We start from the raw sequence: 19,117 nt of genomic DNA on the forward strand, positions 1-19,117 counted from the left end.
TAATAGCTCCGACAGGAATAGACTTGACAGCGCAGCCCACCGCTGTGATCCAGTGAGTTTCTATGACACGCTGGACCCCCGTTGGACTCTCTAGATTCTGAGCGAATTCGTGATTAAGTCTGTAACTCCAGCAGGGTTTTCTCTGTCACTGCTTAATAGCTGTGGTGGCTTTCTTAATCAATCTGCCAGCTGAGTGTGTGTGTGTGTGTGTGTGTGTGAGAGAGATTGTAATTGCAGTGTACTGGCACAAAAACGCTGACTCAGGGATGCCACAATCATGTTACACCATGAGAAACCATCGGTTATTTTCCTTTATAATAGGCTTATGAAAATATTGTCAGTTTTCAGCAGGGTCAGAGTTTGGGTTTCTGCTGTGATGAATCAAGACTTTGCTGCTGTATAATTTAAATTTAGTCATTCACAAATGGAGAGCAGGGGCTTGATAAAGTTCCCGATGTTATCCTTCATGCAGCACTTGTCTCCTTAGCGTGCATTAAGCAGTATTTGCCTCAAGCTTGAGTGCAAGTAAAGATTGTTATGTGTTGATAATTGCAGGTTGCCACAGTCTCCGTTTCATGATCTGCTGCACAGCTAATCCAGTTTTCAGGTAGACGCTGTGTAAAACACAGTTGTTTTACCCAGAGCCATGGGATAAATCTGTCATTCGTCACACCACTGCTGATAGAGTGCAGCCTCACACATGGCAGATTAAGGTTTTAAAGCCTTATTTGGAAAGTAACTACACGCTCTCACATACACACTCATGCATGCACACATTATCTAACAAAAACATGTTGTTCTTTTGGCCATATTATGTTTATTCCCATGAGAACACAAAGAAAACAGATGACATTCCAGCAATGAAATGAAATGAATACATAGTAAGATGCTCTAGTGTCACAATGAAAAGAAACACATTGATTGGACAAGCATCTGTAAAAAAAACATTAAATTATGGGATGGGAGATTTTTAAGTATCAGGAATTTTTCTTTCAACAAATGATAATTCATACATTATCTGGTAATATATTGTAAAAATATCATAATTTACATGCCTAAAAAATACCCTGTATTTCTTACTGTATTAAACTTACTCATGCATGCAAGCTCCTACGTGTCCTTTCCAAGAAAAGTCAAAAAATACTGTGGGGCACGGCCGTCACTGGACAAGAGTCCAAACAGTGGAGTCACAATGGGCCATAAACTATGTCGAGGAAAAGACCCAGGGCCGGTTTGTGGAAGAAAAATGGCAAAAGTGCAGATTGAACAGAGTGTGGGTGGAAAAAGAAAAACTTCAAATCATGAGGTTAGAGCCAAAGGTGAAGGTTACAGAAAATAGTTACAAAGACAATCCAATACTGCAAGGTGTTGAGCTGGCCAGATACTAGACTCATGAAAGAAATGCTGCTCCTATCATCGTTAGCTTTTTTGTGCCACAACAGAAAAGAATGCTTCAAATGTCTTTTGAATATTTAAAACAAGAATAAAACAAACATTAAAAGGATACATGGAGCATTTCATTTTGCTTGTGGAGCGTCTGAAATATTCATACGTGTGGTGTAAAAAAAATCAAGAACATTTCAAATAGCAGTTGAGCGTAAATATTTCATATAAATATGTGTGTCACTTTTAACTAGGACTGACATGCATCAGCCGGTAGCAGTGGCTAGGTGGGTGGTTAGGTCAGCATGGAGTCACTTCATGGGAAATTGTGCTTTACGTACCAAGAAAAAGGGCTTGGAATTAATGTTTTAGTTCCTGCTGCAGGAATGGGAATTTAATCTTCAACCAGCCAAGAACAGTTCTTGTAATAGTCAGTCAGCATAAAGCTACTACCACTATTAACTAGTCCTTTTTTTGTACATTTCAAACCCTGAAAATTAGTATAAAATGAGGTACAAGCTGGCTTCTTTTGGGTCAAGGCTCCCAGTGTGTTGGGGAGACAATCAGACACACACAGCATGTTTTTACGATGAGGAAGATGTGAACAAAGAAAACAACCGGGTTGTGGTTCCCGGTACAAGTTGCCTTTTATAGATCAGTTTCCTACATCTTCTGTTGCATATGCAAACTAGAGGCCTTGTACATTTCCTCCTCGGTGAATGGGGGTTTCAGACACAGAGTAATAACAACAAGACAGAGAGAGGAAATAATCATCCTCCCAATTTATTTTTTGAAATGAAAAGTAACAACACTTCCATTTGCACAGAGAAGCTGCTGTCAAACACATTAGTTGAGTAATGAGACTTATTCTCTGCTTAAATGAAGGTGAATAAACACACTCTAGATTGAGAATATTGGAGTATTCATAATAAGCCCATGGTACTCATCGTCATGGCTACCAGTTGAGGCTCAAGTTAAAGTTATACAAATTGAGCTGATATAGCAGTAAGTGGTCATTACGATTATAAAAAGACAACCTGAACCACCAACCTTTAAGTGTAGATATAGATATTGTACATGTGTGTTTGTGTACTGTATGTGTACATACATGTCTACAAAACCAATCTATACTATAGATTGACACCCTATTATAGGAGTATTGCATGAGTCAGGGGATGGAGATGGATGTCTTGTATCTCCACGTACTGCAAAGGAACAAGCTGGCCATAGGCTAAATGAAGGATTACACTGTCCTGTCCTCTTGTCAAAGTCTTTCCTGGATTTTCAGCTGAAGTGGCCAATCAGTCAGGTAGTCCATCAGCGAGGGGAATATCCTCTACAGCAGCAGCTAAGCCATTGGTCTCTCCTCTGTCACCCCCTGAATCTCTCTCCTCCATGTCCTCGTCCTGGCTGAGTGGGTCCTGTTTGGACAGGCGGTTTAGGGGGTCAAAAGTATGAGTTTTAGGCTCAGGGCTGCGGAGTGAAAGCTGAGGCAATAGCGGATCCTCCCGGAACTTAGCGGATAGCTCCTTGGCGCTGCAGGCGGGAGTGTTGGTCTCGTAGACTTCGTGGAAGTTGTTGTAGTCTACCTCATAGAAGCCCTTCTCCAACGAGAGAACTGGTGTGAAACGGTAGCCCCAAAGCACCTCTGTGTCCAGGTAGGAGCTCCGTGCCTGACATGTCATCCCTGTCAGAGGTATGGACGGGTGTTCGTGTCCACATGCACACAAACATACAACAACAACAACATTACACACAGGGAGTGAGAGGAGACAGAAGAGGACACACAGACAGAGTGGACAGGCAAACAAACACACAGAGATGGAAAGAGATGTTGGGAGAAAGAGAGACAGCATCAGTAAATTATTCATGGTTATTCAGGAACTTAACACAGAAAGGGTCAAGACCTACTTCTGCTTAACTTCCATTAGGTTTTTGAAAGCAATAATGTTGGTAGCCTAACCCACTGATCTGAACAGAATTACTAGAAAGGGGAGAAAGGCTTGGTCAAAATCAAGTATTCTAAAGGAAAGGTTTTCACCATAAGTTGCAATTCATTAATTGTATCAGCTGTGTCAAATATAAATGTTGACAGATTTTTGGAAAGGTATTCGTTTGAATGATTTGATATATAGCGGTGAAATCAGCATTGCAGACCTAACGGCTAAATTAGCTGACTACTCATCAGCTTCAATTAGCAAAACCATACAAATGTAAACACAATGCAGTCATTATTCCTGCCATTAATCACACCGATGCCGCAGAAAAAGACGAATTAACAAATAGGAATAACCAAACATGCAATTAATCACAAATAAGATAGTTCATTGTTAATGTCCTGTAAGGTATGAATCTTAGGATGAGTGAAACCAAGAAACGCGCTCATTAGCAGTTAAGCTAGGCAGAGCGTTTTCTCATGGGAATTCAGGATTAGCATAAATTTTGTAGATAAATGTTAAGAACATTGTGTAATCGCACTGTAACGCTTCATCAAACCCATGTCTGAATTGGTGGTGATGATAATTTTGAAAAAACTTGGCCAACATCACTTTATCTCACCTTAGAAACTTCTTGTTTCACTAAATGTTACTCTGCTTTTCAATCTTTCCATCTGCTTTACAACTAAATAGGAAAATGGTCACAAGCTAATGAAGGCAACAACATATTACTGCCACTTTTACAATTTTTTTAAAGGAGATAATTTGATGCACAGGAGACAGATTTTGGAGTTTAAACTGAAAACATCTAGCTTGCCATAGATGACTTGCTCACGTTACCTAATGTGCTGTGTGCCTTATACATAATAACACCCATAACACCAAGCATGTGCTCAAAAATAGACAAAGATGCCACATTTGATATGGTGTCTAATGCCATTGTGAGAGGAGGGGCTTCTGCACCTTTTATTCTGCTTCCCCTGTGGATATGAGTGGCCTAGTTTCCACTTTTAACTTGTGAAATGTTTATTTCTGTGACTGATTCCTCAAAGACAATGTGAAGCATTTCTATACTGTCTGTTAAGGGGTTTGGCACATTGTTTGATGTGGTGGTTTTGAATCTTAGTTTAGCTACTTTGCTGTCTAAATACATTATATCCTGAAGATCTATTAACATCTTGTCACAGTAGCCTTTTGCTGATTGCACTTTTATCATTCTTATGAAAGCTCCATCTCAAGTCAAAAGTTCAGTTGCCTTTGACTCGATACTTCTAAATGCAGGATGGAAGACAGAGAGTATTTATCTGATGAACTGGTGTAAACAAATTTTAAGAGCAGTTATTTCCTGAGGGATTATAACTAAATGAACCATTTTATTCATGTGCCTGAGTCAATTCACAAATAGGATAACATGAAAAGCCCCGAAGATTCATACTTGGCTTGCAGACAATATCATAAACTTACGTAGACGACTATACTCATACACAAACACTTCTATGCCGTTTTATGTGCACACTATTTCTTCCTTTTAGTGACCATCTTACACTCATACACAAATAGCTATACCACATACTATACTACTACCATGCTACTGCAGCGTCTTATATCTAGGCTAAAATCATGTTTTATTTTATACTATCATCCGGTACACTTACTATATGCCTGCATGATAGTCTATATAACTATGTAAAACAAAGGTTCAATATGTGTCAGAGATATTTATATTATAGGTTATTTGACACATTATAATAACATGTAAGAGAATTAAATAACACATGGTGTGAAGTAATGTAATGTAAGTGAATGTAAGTCTGAATAATACAACAGATGGTTTCAACAGATACACATTCATCGTGTTGCCTGTTTTCTCACAGCACATTTATTTCCAGTCTCTCCTGTGCCATAGTGCTGAAGGTTAACTTAAAGGCTGTGAAGCTGTGAAGCTCCCCTCAGAGTGAAACAAGGGATTCACTTACAAAATATCTGCTTGCCTGTAAAATGTCAAAGTTCTGTTATTGGAAACTTTTATGAAACAGTGGCTACGGTGCCCATAATTCTCCCCACTGTATCCCTGTTTGAAGGACAAATTCAACATTTTCCATGCTATGTTTTGAGTCTCACAGCCTCAGCACGCTCATCTTGCTTTATAGATAACAGCCATATTTACTTCAGCTTTTTCATTACATCTGGGAAATAAAAAAAAGGACTGAGCAGCATTTCTGGATGCGCACTATATCATACGCAACGGAAAAGAAGAAAACTATTGACCAACAATGACTTTTTTATACCATTACTTGTGAAAATATAGACGATAAAATGATGTTCACTTTACGTTTGGAATAATATATAAACATATATATACATAGATATTTATAATTCTTATCATATTAGTTGTTGACAGACAGCTCCCCCCCTATGGGAGTACTCAAACACACACACACACACACACACACACAGTCTTTTCTGGTGCATTTGGAAGGGTATGAATGTTTTTAAGAATGTATTATTGTGCATCATGTGAGGGAATATTGTAATTGTATTAAAGTTAATCAAATTAAGTATGATTGTACATGTGAGCAGTAACAGTGGAGTATAGTATGTGTGACATTATGATGTTAGGTTTGAAACCAAATGAAATAAAGTTTTTCAAGGGGCCTCTTGTAGGTTTTTGCCACAACAGACATCTTGACTCTTCATACAATACACGTGTGTCATTTCCATTGAGGTGTGTCAGTTTCAGGGTACTGGTGCTGTGCGTGCTGGATGACAGGAACATCAAAAATAAGAAGGGCCATCACTGATGTTATTAGTTGCACCTTTGCTTGAACAATGTTGACATGTCACAGTGTCACAATGTCATTGCAGGTGTAACGGCTGCAATCACATGCTGCCGCTGCTGCTTTTCATCAGGGCTCATTACCCGTGTCCACGTGTAGACGCTGACTAGATTGCCTCCGAGGGTTGCTCAATATATTTTTGCAGGCGGAGAAACAGTCAGAGCTGCTGCAAAGAAATATTTTCTTTTAGTATTATTCTGCTTACAAGACTTAAGTAGGCTTTAGATACAATAGTTAACTCTCTGTTGCTGTGGATGTTGTAAATATGTGTAACCAGGGGCGTCGTTAGGCCTGTTTTAGGGGGGCTGAAGCCATCCTAAAATGTTCTTCAGCCCCCCCAAATAATTATTGGGATTTTATTTTTTTTTGGGAGTGAGGCGGATATGAAAACTAGTATATCCGTCTTTCCTTTACAAGCAGCAAATTATTTCTCTCTATTTGAGAAAAGTTCATATTGTGTTGTCAAATTTCACAATGACCCTGAAATTCTGTCTCTTCTGTTATCTTATACCGAATGAATGCAAGCAAAGATACAGAGAAAAATCACACTCTTTCTGATTGAACCAATCTATTAACTGTCTGAAACAATGGATATCCGCAGCCCCAAATGAGCCCAAAAAAAATTGGCGCGTGCTGCGCGCGCAAACATTCAGCATCCTTAGGGGCTAAGCCCCCCCTTCCTTTCAATCCTAGAAACGCCCCTGCGTGTAACAACCAGTTCAAAATGTGAAGGATTTAGCAAAAGATGCTAAGAATAGAAACAGATCAATACACCACAAATAGGCAAGCAGAGTCAAGAGAGTCACAGTATGAAGCAACGATTTCTCCATGATAACCTGCAGGAATACTATGTTTGCAGAGAACATAGCCTTACGTGATGCCTGACACACTGTGGAAGTATGAATGGTGAATGGCTGTAGGAGAGTTTATTTGATAGGTGTAAGCTCCAGATGGCTTTAGGGATAACTGGTCCTAATGAAGAAAATCCAACCTACGCTTCCAGATAAATGAGTGGGTAGATACTTTAGGAATATGTCCTAAATCTTTTCCTGCATATCGCTTGCATTTGATGGAATCTGCTTTACAGACCAGAGAGTTGGAAATGCCAAAAAAAAATAGGGAGAGCAACACTAATAATATTGTGTCATTGACAATCAATGACACAGCGCCAAGGCAAGCCCACCCTGGAGATTCTGCGAACGGTATTGAACATTGTTACTCTCTGTTGAGCAAAGCAGGAATGGGAAGGCTACACTCACTATCCACAAATGTCTAATAAATATCGAGCAGATGAGTCAGGTCTGGTGAAGAAGCAGATGACTTCTCCCTCTTTCTTGCTGCTGCCAGAGAGTTGCACATGATGAAAGGCTTTTGGCTGCATCTACACTCCTATGTTCTAGCTTTAAACAGTTCAACTCTGCTAAGGATATGTCTGGCGTCCACACTACCCAGACTAGTTTCAGAAGAGATAAGATTGGAAGCTCTGCTGGCCCCGTTTGAAAACTGACAACTGTTTAATTTTGTTGCACAGTAATGGAGATGTTTGGAAACAATGACGTAGACACTCACCACCCCTTGCTTATTGAGTCACAAAGTAGCCACAGCTGATATGTCAGGTTCCTATCACATGACCCCCTTCTGGAAGAAAACAACCGGCATCAGCCTTGGCTGCCATTGTAGAACTCAACATGGAAAAGCAACAGCTGTTGTGCATTTCATTATGCTGCTTACATGCGTAGGAGAGCTATAGCTAAAGCTATAGTGTGGAGGTGGATTTAAACTGATACAGAGCCAAAATGCTTATGTGGACAGAATTCAATCAGTATGTATGGATGTAGCTTCAGAGTTTCTCACTTAGGAAGGGGCAACATAGAAGAAAGAATATCAAAATGTCGACTAAGGTCTCATAATGAGAAGAAAAAGAGAGGGCATGTCAAGAAAGCTCCAAATCTTGTCATTTACCCTATGAATGTGGTAAATCAATACTCAATTAGTTTGGTGTGTGAGGCAGCATTTACTTTCACTGAACCTAGAGCCAATAGTCTACAAAAAAAACACTGACTGATTTCTTATTTTGTGATGCAAAAATAGCCATCACAGCCTGTGTACAAAGCTGCAGTGATTTTTCCCAGGTTGTTCACTGTGTACAAGGTAATACAAAATCCTTGGGTTCATTCAGAGGTTCATAATGGTGTTGGACACCAATCCTGAACTAAAAGGAGACTATGACAACCTCTTAACTGTTCAAACAATTCTACAAAAGTTTAAAATGTCTGTAGACCTTGGATTGGAACACAACAATAAATAATACAACGGATTCACACAAGAGCCAAGCTTTCTCCTAAAGCAGTGCTTCAGAGAAGAATAAATTCACAATTGTTGCAAAAACAGGTGATTGGGCAACACTAGAACCCTGCATCACAAATTATTGTTGCACAAAATATGTGGTTCAAATAATTGATCAACTATTAAGGCAATGGAGGAAATTGGCTACATGCATATACTGTCAAACATTCAGCATGTTGCTGAAACATCTCCGGCCTGTGCATCATTGATCTCTGCTAGATGAGGACAGTCATTTGGCCGAATCATTTTTGAAAATCATGTGTGGGTTTAACTGTAAGCAAATTTTATTCAGCCCAGAGGAGTGTACTTTACCTATTCAAGTGTTTTGACACAGTAAATTGTTCAAGATCAATAAGTCATGGCCACGTGTAGATGTGTCAGTGACAGATGGTTAATTAAGAACCTATTGGATATCATGAACAGATGCCAATTAGTGAGAGAGGCTGTAAAAGACTTTCCAACACAATTGATAACAAACCTTGGTGATGAGCTGTACACTGTAAAATCTGCTCCGCTTTCCAGAGTGACAACCAAAGTTAATGCAATTAGCTGCCTACATGTATATGACAGCACTCACATCAGAAAGCAACTGAAGGGTGTGATTCAATCTCAACCTGTAGCTCAAGTTGTGTAGCTTCAAACCACCAGTTCATGTACGTTTCCTGTTTATTGAAAATCCAGGCTGTTCAAATGAATGTCGACTTGTTCAAGATTTACAGGCCATTACTATCATAGCAGTACCTGCAGCTCTTATTGTGCCAGCTACCATTTAGATTCTTAGTTCATTTCCACCTACCGGAACGCAACATACAGTCATGCCTTTGTCTTCATCATTTCCTAGAATCCTCTGCATCCAGGAAGCCATTATGTATTATCATTTAATGTTAATGGTAAACAACATAAATGGGCCATGCTAGTCCATCTGAGGAAGAGCACCTTCCTACAGTATGCAGATGACTTGCTGGTAGCTTGTCTACATTGGAATCTTGTCTTACTAACTCTATTTTGCGGCTGCAAAGACTGACCGAATGTGGTCATAGAGCCAAGCCTTAGTTTTACATGACACTTATGCTAAATATTGTTTAGTCATTTGTGTTTTTTGATAGTGGTGGTCTATATACCATAGGGATTCTTAAAATTGAAATTACACGCTGAGCACTACTTGACAAAGCAGCTTTCTGACTGTAATAAAATACTTAAAGAAGCATTATAGATTTAATTACATGAAATACAAGGCATCTCAGTCATCAATAGAATTGTATTTGTATAGCCGATATTCACAAATCACAATTTGTCTTATAGGGCTCAACAAGGTACGACATCCTCTGTCCTTAACCCTCAACAAGTGTAAGTAAAACTACCCAAAAAAACTATTAACAGCTGAAAAAAACATAGAAACCTCAGAGAAAGCCACATGTGTGGAATCCCTCTCCCAGGGGGGACAGAAGCACAATAGATGCAACACGTAACTGAACACATCAACAAAGCTACAATATTTTCAAAATTGATTAGCAGAAACATATGAAAATGTCTGACAGAGATGAAGGGACCAGCAACGACAAATCAATTGACGAGTTATTGTCAGTAATCGTATGTGAGTAGGAGTATTGCATATCAAGCAGTCTTGTTGTAATCATAGTCAACTGTCAGCTGCCACGACGATATGTGCAGATGGCACCAATGCAAACTACTTTATCAGCTTAGGATGTGAGGCCCTGTACAAATAAGATAGCCATAACACAGGTACATTAGTTGGAGTTGATGCCGTAGGCCTGCCGCCTGTACCACAGTTTATCAATCCCACTCATGCTCCATCAGATCAGCCTTTGATGGCAGCATTCATGAATAGCAAGGGGCCACCCGCGAACGAGTTTGCAGACTCCTGCTGCTTGACCTGCTCCCATTCGATAATGTGTCCGGTCAGGGGTTTACTCATGTAGCACAAGAGCTAACCCATTGTGCTGTCCAGAGTACTGAAGCAGCCCACGGATATGGAGCCTCTTCTTTAAGTTTTGCCTTTGATCTGCAATATTCTCTAACCTCAGATCTATATTACATTAACACTCTGTAACAAAGCATTTTTGGGGAAGTATGACTCCAAATATAGTTTTTACTATATATGTTGGATGTCATTGTATTTTACATGTTCATTAAAAAAAGTGGCTTCAATAAACAGTCGATAAGAATATGGATTACAGCCATAAATTGGTGAAATGTAACAGTAGAAGTACAAACATCACAGATGTCCTGCAGCAGGTGAACTGGGTCGGATTAAGACCATAGATACGGCTCAATTGCATGTTATTGTTGGACTTGGGTCTCAAAAGATGTCAGTAGTGAAAAACCTTCACCCTGCGTTACATTAGTTGTCTTCACAATCAAAAAATAGGGATCTCTGAAGGATTTCGTTTAACCTCTCCAGGTCTTTTGGTTGCATTATGGGTAAAATACTTGTACGTGGGCCTTAGAAACAATAGTAAACTGTCTGTCTCTAGCATAGCAGTGAATGTACTGATAGGGCCCAGTGGCCATTGCCATAGCAACCAAGGTTGTAGCACAGACTCCATGCTCATAGCAGGTATGATAAAGCAAGTCTCTGGTTGAGGGAGTAAACAATCATAACACAGGTGCTTTCCAGGGTCACGGGGAACACAGTCTTTACCCAGAGATGATGGAAGCATTATACATGATGGATTGTTGTAGTTTATGTCAAATACAAATATGATCTGAGAAAAGATAACAGGGTCTTTATTGAATGAAAAAGGACACGTGCATCGATTTTTTTATTTATTTGCATTCATATGTAAATTTATGCCAGAATATCGTCTGGCTGATCTCTATTTTACACCCAGAAAAACCTCACTGTTTTTGGTCTGTGTGGAGAAACGTTTGACTTGTGTGCACTCGTCAAACTGTAAACAGTGTTTGGTTAATGGAAGACTGAGTCTTCTCCCGGATAATTGCTATCTACACACAAGCCCTAAATATATTGGTCTTGGCCCCCAGACACTAATTTGTCAACAGATGACAGCCGATGGGCTCCGAGATTGATGTTCATTTGTTCATGCATTTTGTCCCAGTTGTAGTTTGCCATTGTGTTTGTGGTGAATTGTGGTTTTCCGCTCTTCATGAAAACATCTTGTGCTGATTAAGTTTAGAATTGACATGTTATTTATATTCTGGCAGTCTATGAGGACAGGGGCCAATGTTAATAAGAAATGTGAAATCATCTTGATATTTCGCTGAAAAATATGCTTTAGGGAACAAACCTTATTCTTCAGTTGTAAATTATAAAATATCAGTTGCAAAAAGGGAAACAATGGCACTTATAACCATGACTGTATCTGAAGTCACTGCTGTTTTTACTTTCATTGCTAGTAGGTAGTGTAGCCATCTGGAGGATCAAAACATCCTGAAATAATTACTGGATATTGATAAGTGCCTAGTTTGTCATATTTTATTTGAAAAGACTTTCATTATATGCATATTGGTAACTAAGATCTTAAGATTGACACAGACATAATATAGTGATAACCACGTTTGTCTTTCGGGAAACCACAAAAACTTCAACCAACTATAAAGTGTAAAACAAAAAATCCCACTGAAGACTCGATGTAAGATGCTGTCTGTATTCTAAGAGATGACAAACAGCAGGTCGTATTTTATATATAAATAACCAACTATGAAGGAAATGGGACACAGAGCAGCGACTCGCTATCTTCTGAGCTACTTCAATGATGAAAACAAGGATTGTTGGCGGCAACATGAACAAATATGACTGGGTCTCTGGCACAGCGGAGCAGTTACCGCAGACTTAACAATAAACTTCACCACTGAGTATAGCTTAGTATTATGTTCAACTTTATACCCAATATAATCCTTTCAAGTAGTATGCAAAAATTACTACATGTGAAGTATATTGCAGTGTACATAAACGTCTGAAGTCTAGAGATCTCTGTTATTTGTGTTAACAGATAACTTAGCTTGGTTGTTAACTGACTATTCAGTTGTTCATATCCAAAATGCATTACCTTTTGAAATGGAAGTTACATTGTTTCTGCTGTTTGGGACAAACTGATCCACTCGGCACCAAAGTGCACGAGTGCGAAAAAGAATAACTGAGGCTTTCTATTATGTGCCTGTCTTGCATTAAAAGGATATTGGTAATAAAACCAAACGTTCAGATGGATCGGTCAATTTAATGTGAGAGAAAAGTAAAATAACGTATTGCATTCTGTGTAATCTGAAACTACAACGCCAGCAAACACAGTGGTGGTAGGAAAAACAATTTATCTACAGTTTTATTTGAATATCCTTCAAACATTGAAACCTACTACTTAGGTTACTTTGAATTTGATATTTGTAAATATATTTTGTTTATGTATTTTTAGTTGAAGATAATGGATTTTAGAATATTGCAGGGCTTATTCTGTTTTTTTTAGCATCTATGGTGAATTGCACTATGTAGTTAAATGCTTTGGGAATGCCTGAGAAACGAATGTCTATCAAATAATTCCTTGCTTGATGTTCTCCAGCTTTTTCATTATATAGAAAACATTTAATAGATATACTGTGTATTTCCCCTGGTAATGAGAGTATTAAAATGATTTCCTGCTGGATCAGATATTTGCATACCACTGTATGGGCCAGCCATTCATTGATACACAACTACACTGGCAGCAGATTCATCACTTTAAATTAATGAAGTGCGAGTGCTTAGTCAGCTATATATTTAAATGCTTCTGACCTTGGAGCCTTATACCTCAATTAGAAATACATAATTATCATAAATTAGTAGCCTGACTGCACTGATTAGTTGCCACATGTCCTTTTCAACAGCTCAACGTTTTTTTAAATCACTGTGATATCTCATTACTTCCCCTTATTATATGAGGATTGCTTATAAACATGAGATTGAATTTTGATTTCTGTTTAAGTACTCAAATGCTCTCTCGTCGTGATATGACAATACATATTCATGCAGCACAAAATTAAATATATGTTTGTTCATGCATAGCCCATAAAGAAAATACAAGCTGGAATAATTTCTCATTTCGTCACTTCTAAATCAAATGTGCACTACGTGGTTAAGTAAGGGCCGGTCAACTTTTATGCATCTTACTAAGTTCAAAAGAAAGTTCTTATAGTACATTTTTGTAATTGTATTTTGACAGTCAATAGAACCACAACCGATAAAGAAGTAAAGCCAATGTAAACAATACAGAGGTACTAATCAAACCGTGATAAGTTTAGGGCCCAATGTTTTCTGGTTGGTTCAGTCACATTTCGACTTATCACTCAAATGCAGTGCTGGTAGTGTTTGGTTTAATTGGTCTCAGGAGGGTTAGCAGGGTAAAGGGAGGGGGGGGGGGCTACTGGATGGTATGATTGGTCTGTTGCCAAGTGGTCAAGGACAGTGACGACATAAACCCTGCATGATGCCACGGTCTGTGCCGGTGAAGCGAAAGGTGATTTAATGCCTGAGTCAAGTATCCAGCAGCGTGAGCAGGAAGCATGATGACTACTTGTGCTTTGGAGGGAAAAAAAATTAATAAATTAAAGAAATCAAATATGAAATAGAGCAGAAATGCTCAGATGCATGCAAAGCCATGCCTGATTGCATGAGGGAGCTTGAGCATTTTGTACGAGGTTGTAAAACGACAGTTGTGAGCAAAGACTAAACGCGAATGATCAACCGGTGTGCCTCATTTATCGATGCAAACAAACGATGGTATCCAATAAAATAAATTAGTAATATGTATAATGCATTACATTTCAAATTAGTGGATTATAATTAGTGTTTGAACAACGGCCAATAAACAACGCAGTTTAGTCCTATAAACAATAAGTGGTTTAGGCAATGCCCCACAGAAAACCTGCTGGAAGAGCAAATTAACAGCTCGTTGTGGGCCAGGCTCTAAAGGTTTCTTTATTTATCCTGCAGTGGTGACTAAAAAAGGGATTGGTGCTTAAGGTGTGATTTCTGAGTAGATGAGGCTACGTGTTTCCTCACACTGGGAAATCTGAGCTTTATGGAACTTTACTGATCCACCTGGTCAGGTCTGCTTCATAAATGTAACCAGCAAGGAGTGCTTTCTCAGGACAGCTTGGCCTTTACCCAAAACACAGACCAGCAGTGTGGGTAGTAACACTTCCTTCATTTTGAAATAAACAATATCAAAGACATAACATTGAAGTAGCAACAAAGGACATGTGGTCTGCAATTGAGTACAGGCAAACATTTGATCGCCTTTCATCATTTGTCTCACTTCCAGTAACAGATACCAGGAGATGTGTATAAAATAATTTGATGAAGATAGAACTACTCTAAAAGAACGAAAGAAACAGTTGCCTAATTCCTCCATAAAAGGCACATTATTAAAATTAATGAATATATTATCATTAAAATCCATACCATTATGTTTTAACTGAGACTTTGAGTTTATGATCTGTTAATGTTCGTGATCTGTCTTTCCGTCCATTCTAATATTATCTCTATTGCAAATGCAGCACTTACAGGTACTCACTCCTGCTCCTCTCTTTGAAGCAGTGCAACTTTCCATGTGAGCCTCTTCTGCCTTTCCATCCATTTATCCATCCCCCCATTCCACCCACTCAGCTCACTTCCTGCATCCAACAGTTCATCAATCTCTGTCTCTCCATCATCTATATGTCATCACATATCTTCCCATTTCAACCTTTATTTGTCTTTATCCCTTTGACCCCCCTCCCCACCACACCCTCTTGCATACCTGTGGCCTCCACCATTCCCTCAAGGATAACCACGATCTCAAACTCCTCCTTCTCCATTTGCGCCAGCGACATCTCCCAGAAGGGGCTCCTCTCGTTGATTTCGTGGGAGATGATGAGAGGTGACACCAGGAACAGCCGATCGTCTCCCGTGTCAAAGCCGATGTTGATGTCAGTCTGGTTGAGCGGGATGAACTCTCCTTCCTTGGTCTGCTGCGAGCGTATCAGCTTCGCTCGGATCGAGGCCTCGACGATGTGAGAGTTCCTCAGGTCCCCAACCCGAAACATCAGGCACATCTTGTTGTCTCGCACCGAAATAACAGCTTTGTGTGAGAACATGAGGGTCTCTGCGCGGTTCTTTGGCTGTGAGATCTTGACAAACATGCAGCCCACCATCATGGCGTTAACAATGGAGCCCAAGATGGCCTGCACCAAAAGCAGTATGATACCTTCGGGGCATTTTTCTGTGATCACACGATAACCATACCCGATGGTGGTCTCTGTTTCAATGGAGAAGAGGAAGGCAGAGACAAAACTGTTAAGGTTCTCGACGCATGGCGTCCAGCCCTCCTCGTCGCCGTGCACCAGATCGCCACGGATGAGCGCTATCAACCACCACAGAAAGCCAAAGAAAAGCCAGTTGACAATATAGACCAATGTGAAAATGAAGAGACTTAGACGCCAGCGTAGATCCACCAGGGTGGTGAACAAGTCACTGAGGTAACGGTAGGTCTCTTGCACATTTCCATGATGGACGTTGCACTTGCCGTCCTTCTGAACGTATCGTTGACGTGGCTTCTTCGGCGGGTCAGAAATCAGGTGGGTTCGCTCAGTTGAGATCTGCGCATCCCGCAGGTGTTTGGGAAGCTTCTTCACCTACGTGGAACAGGAAAGATACAGAGGGAGAAAAGCAAAATAAGGATAAAGAGCTGGACGATTATGTGCAAGCAGAGGAAGAAAGAGGAGATAGGAGCAAGAAATTAGCAGTTTTGGCTTCTCTACATGTGTGTGTGTCCTTTACAGTAGCCTCACTGATTTCTTACCTAGGCTATATAGAATTTAGAGCAGAGAATTCACATGTTTGATGGGATTTTACTTCAGCCTTTCTTAAAACCACACTGCCCTGTGCTGTTGGCTAGAAGGCAAATAAAAGTGGGGGCCGGTATAAAGTCACTGCTCTGTGCTACTCAGTGTCCTTGTATCTATGTATTGGGAGAAATTGAAACAGAGAGTAAGGACATAACAAGAACACAACGACACCCAGGTCTTTGTCGATGCTGGCCCACCTCCAGATAGACGATCTGGCTCCACAGCTGTGCCCTGTCTCTCTCCCTGTCCCCTGTGCTCCCTCCCCTCACACCCTATGGGACATTGGCAAGCCTGGATATGAACAGATCTTCCATCTTTCCCCAACAGACCCTTATGGCATCATTAAAAAGAGTGGCATATGCCTAGGTTCATTAGTTACACCATTTACAAACTAGGTTTCATACACATACAAGAATAAATTCCCATATTATTTGCTTCACGTGATTTAACAACATTATAGGACTAATAAAAACAAAGAGATATTACTGCAGAGGCTCTGTGGAATCCGTTCAAATGCTTGGTCCATGCAAGCATACAAAAAGACGAAGGTGTAAGGCACCTTTAAAGTAGACGGAGGACACTTGGCAGCACACTGACACTTTCCAATCTGAGCTGATAATTGAAAGGCACAGTGTTGAAGCAAGGAAACAGCTCATAATCGGACATCTGGGGTCCATCTAGAGTCGTGCTCACATCACACGGAAACCTATGTCCTATTGTGCACACACTAAGTTCTCCTCTGCTCTATCACAAAGGCGATCACCCTCACAGTGCAGCTGGAGACGGACATAATCTAATGTACTACAATATCCTTCCATTTCCTTCTTTTCTTGCAGCCTTGGCCACAGCCTGCATAATAAAATCTGCCAGGGAGGTTTATTCAGGGGTTTTATTGAGATGTCAGTTGCTGTTTCTCCACTGTCAGGTGTATGTGCACATGCAGTCAGGCCTGCATGTATTGAGTTTACATATATTGATTTGACGTTATCCCACTTTTGACAAAGAACAATTGAAAGGCAATGCATACTGACCCGCATTGTAACTAGCGGCTTGATGACAACGCACCAAATGTCAATGGGCTGCCTTATTACCAGCTCTAATGAATCAAATATGTCACTGATGGTCTGATGCTTTTTGGAGTCAAACTTTCCTTTGACAAGCTCAGTTCATGTACACATCTGTGCGAAGCTTTTGTTAATCAGCACTACGCCTCTTGTAAACTTCAAAATATAGGCCCATTCATTTGCAAACTATGGGCTTGGGTTAATTGATTGATAGATGAAGCTGTCGCAAGCAGTGCCGCCCAATCTTTGGCCTTTGTAGTCAATACTGTCCCTAGGGGTGATGGTCCATAAACAAATTCATTAGTTCTCACTGCGTGGCAGTGGTAATTGGTGGGTGTTTTCTCTCATTGAGCGTCTCTGGCCGTGCTTGGATGACAGTATAGGTTCCAACCAGCAGATATATCAGGACAGATAACCAGTAACTGCCCCACCCATTATTTGGAGCGAGGAGGGTGGGGATTTATCTAATAGCCTTTTTTAGTCTCTTGTTCTCAAAATTCTTGGCAGCCATCAGTCTGGTTTTCTTTCTCAAACACATACATAATCTGCTCCTGTCTTCTCCATCACTTGAGACACACCACCTTCATCTCAAATACAGTATATCATGTCTCCCACTTTTTTTCCCCATTGTGGAAATATGGCAGGGCTGAGTACAGCGCTGGACTGGTAGTGGCTGTGCAGTTTACCTGTGCTGGCGTGACTCCTATCTCCATGTTGTGGTCCATGAGGACTCTAGAATCCCCTGCCATTCTCAGCTGAAGCTCAACACCTACAGGACACAAGACAAGAAATAAGTGAAAATAAATATTTAATGAGCTTTATTACTTTCAAATTAGAGACAAAGGTGAATGACACTGTTTAAACAGAGAAAACACATGTCAGCTGAATGCTGATAATAATAATAATAATAACGAGCACATGCGTTTTGCCTAAAAAAAATAAATAAAGACTTAGGAAATATTGATACATAGAGCTGTTCGGGCTTGGACTCTGATCATGAGACACAAGTTTGGTGGTGATAGGACAATGCAAAGTGGAGTTATGACAACATCGTCTCCTTTGGCGAAGGATGAATCTACGCCGTACCTCAATGTTTACACGGTTTGAGGAATTGTCCCAATTCTGAGAGAGAGAGAGAGAGGTGACTCCTTTGCAAGACAAAGATTTCTTTGATCTTTGACCATTGTCACTGCAGGAGTGGAGTTTGTTTGTTTACGGCTCAGCATCAAAGGATTCATGGTCCATGTATGTCCACGATACACAACATCCTGTTTTATTGGCATGTAATCAAACTTTGACATCACGCCACGGACGCACCGTGCGACGAAAAATTGATCTTTGAATAACTTTTTATCTCCATCACGTTGTGATGACACTCATCTCAATTTGAAGTTGATATGATGTAAGCCCTGGTACAAGTACCTCAAAGTAAAAATGTGGAATATGGCCAAAATGGCCACTAAATGCAAAATAGCAGGCTTCCTGTGGCGTTTTTCCAATTGCAACTAAAGACTCTTTTGTTTCTCTGGTCATGATACAGCTGTGTATCAATTTTTGTGAAGTTCTGGGGGTCTCGGAGGGCACGTTTGAGCCAGCAACGCCCATTGATAATTCCTTCAGAATACGTACATTTTCACCACTTTCTAACTTTCTGCAAATTTTGGTAAGAATTTGAGCATGGTAAAGCCCTCAAAAAGCCAATTCATTTCCC

At 40.1% G+C, this 19,117-nt stretch overlaps 1 protein-coding gene across 1 annotated transcript; it reads right to left on the reverse strand.

Moving 5' to 3' along the window:
• Positions 1-2,684: 2,684 nt before the first annotated feature.
• On the reverse strand, positions 2,685-18,155 carry kcnj5 (potassium inwardly rectifying channel subfamily J member 5). Its single transcript, XM_061073241.1, has 3 exons — positions 18,093-18,155; positions 15,256-16,129; positions 2,685-3,070 (listed from the first exon to the last, which is right to left on the reverse strand). Exons 1-3 carry the CDS (start codon positions 18,153-18,155, stop codon positions 2,685-2,687), a joined length of 1,323 nt encoding a protein of 440 aa, XP_060929224.1.
• Positions 18,156-19,117: the final 962 nt, after the last annotated feature.

The sequence above is a fragment of the Limanda limanda genome, chromosome 6 (genome assembly GCF_963576545.1).
Source record: "Limanda limanda chromosome 6, fLimLim1.1, whole genome shotgun sequence".
Classification (NCBI taxonomy): domain Eukaryota; kingdom Metazoa; phylum Chordata; class Actinopteri; order Pleuronectiformes; family Pleuronectidae; genus Limanda; species Limanda limanda.

Excerpts from the sequence above, each read along its gene's own strand:
- kcnj5 (XM_061073241.1), bottom strand. The coding sequence starts at position 18,155 with ATGGCAGGGGATTCTAGAGTCCTCATGGACCACAACATGGAGATAGGA. Across the intron at positions 16,130-18,092 it reads TAGGAGTCACGCCAGCACAG|GTGAAGAAGCTTCCCAAACA; the intron begins GTAAACTGCACA and ends TGTTCCACGTAG. Across the intron at positions 3,071-15,255 it reads GGGAATGGTGGAGGCCACAG|GGATGACATGTCAGGCACGG; the intron begins GTATGCAAGAGG and ends TACCTCTGACAG.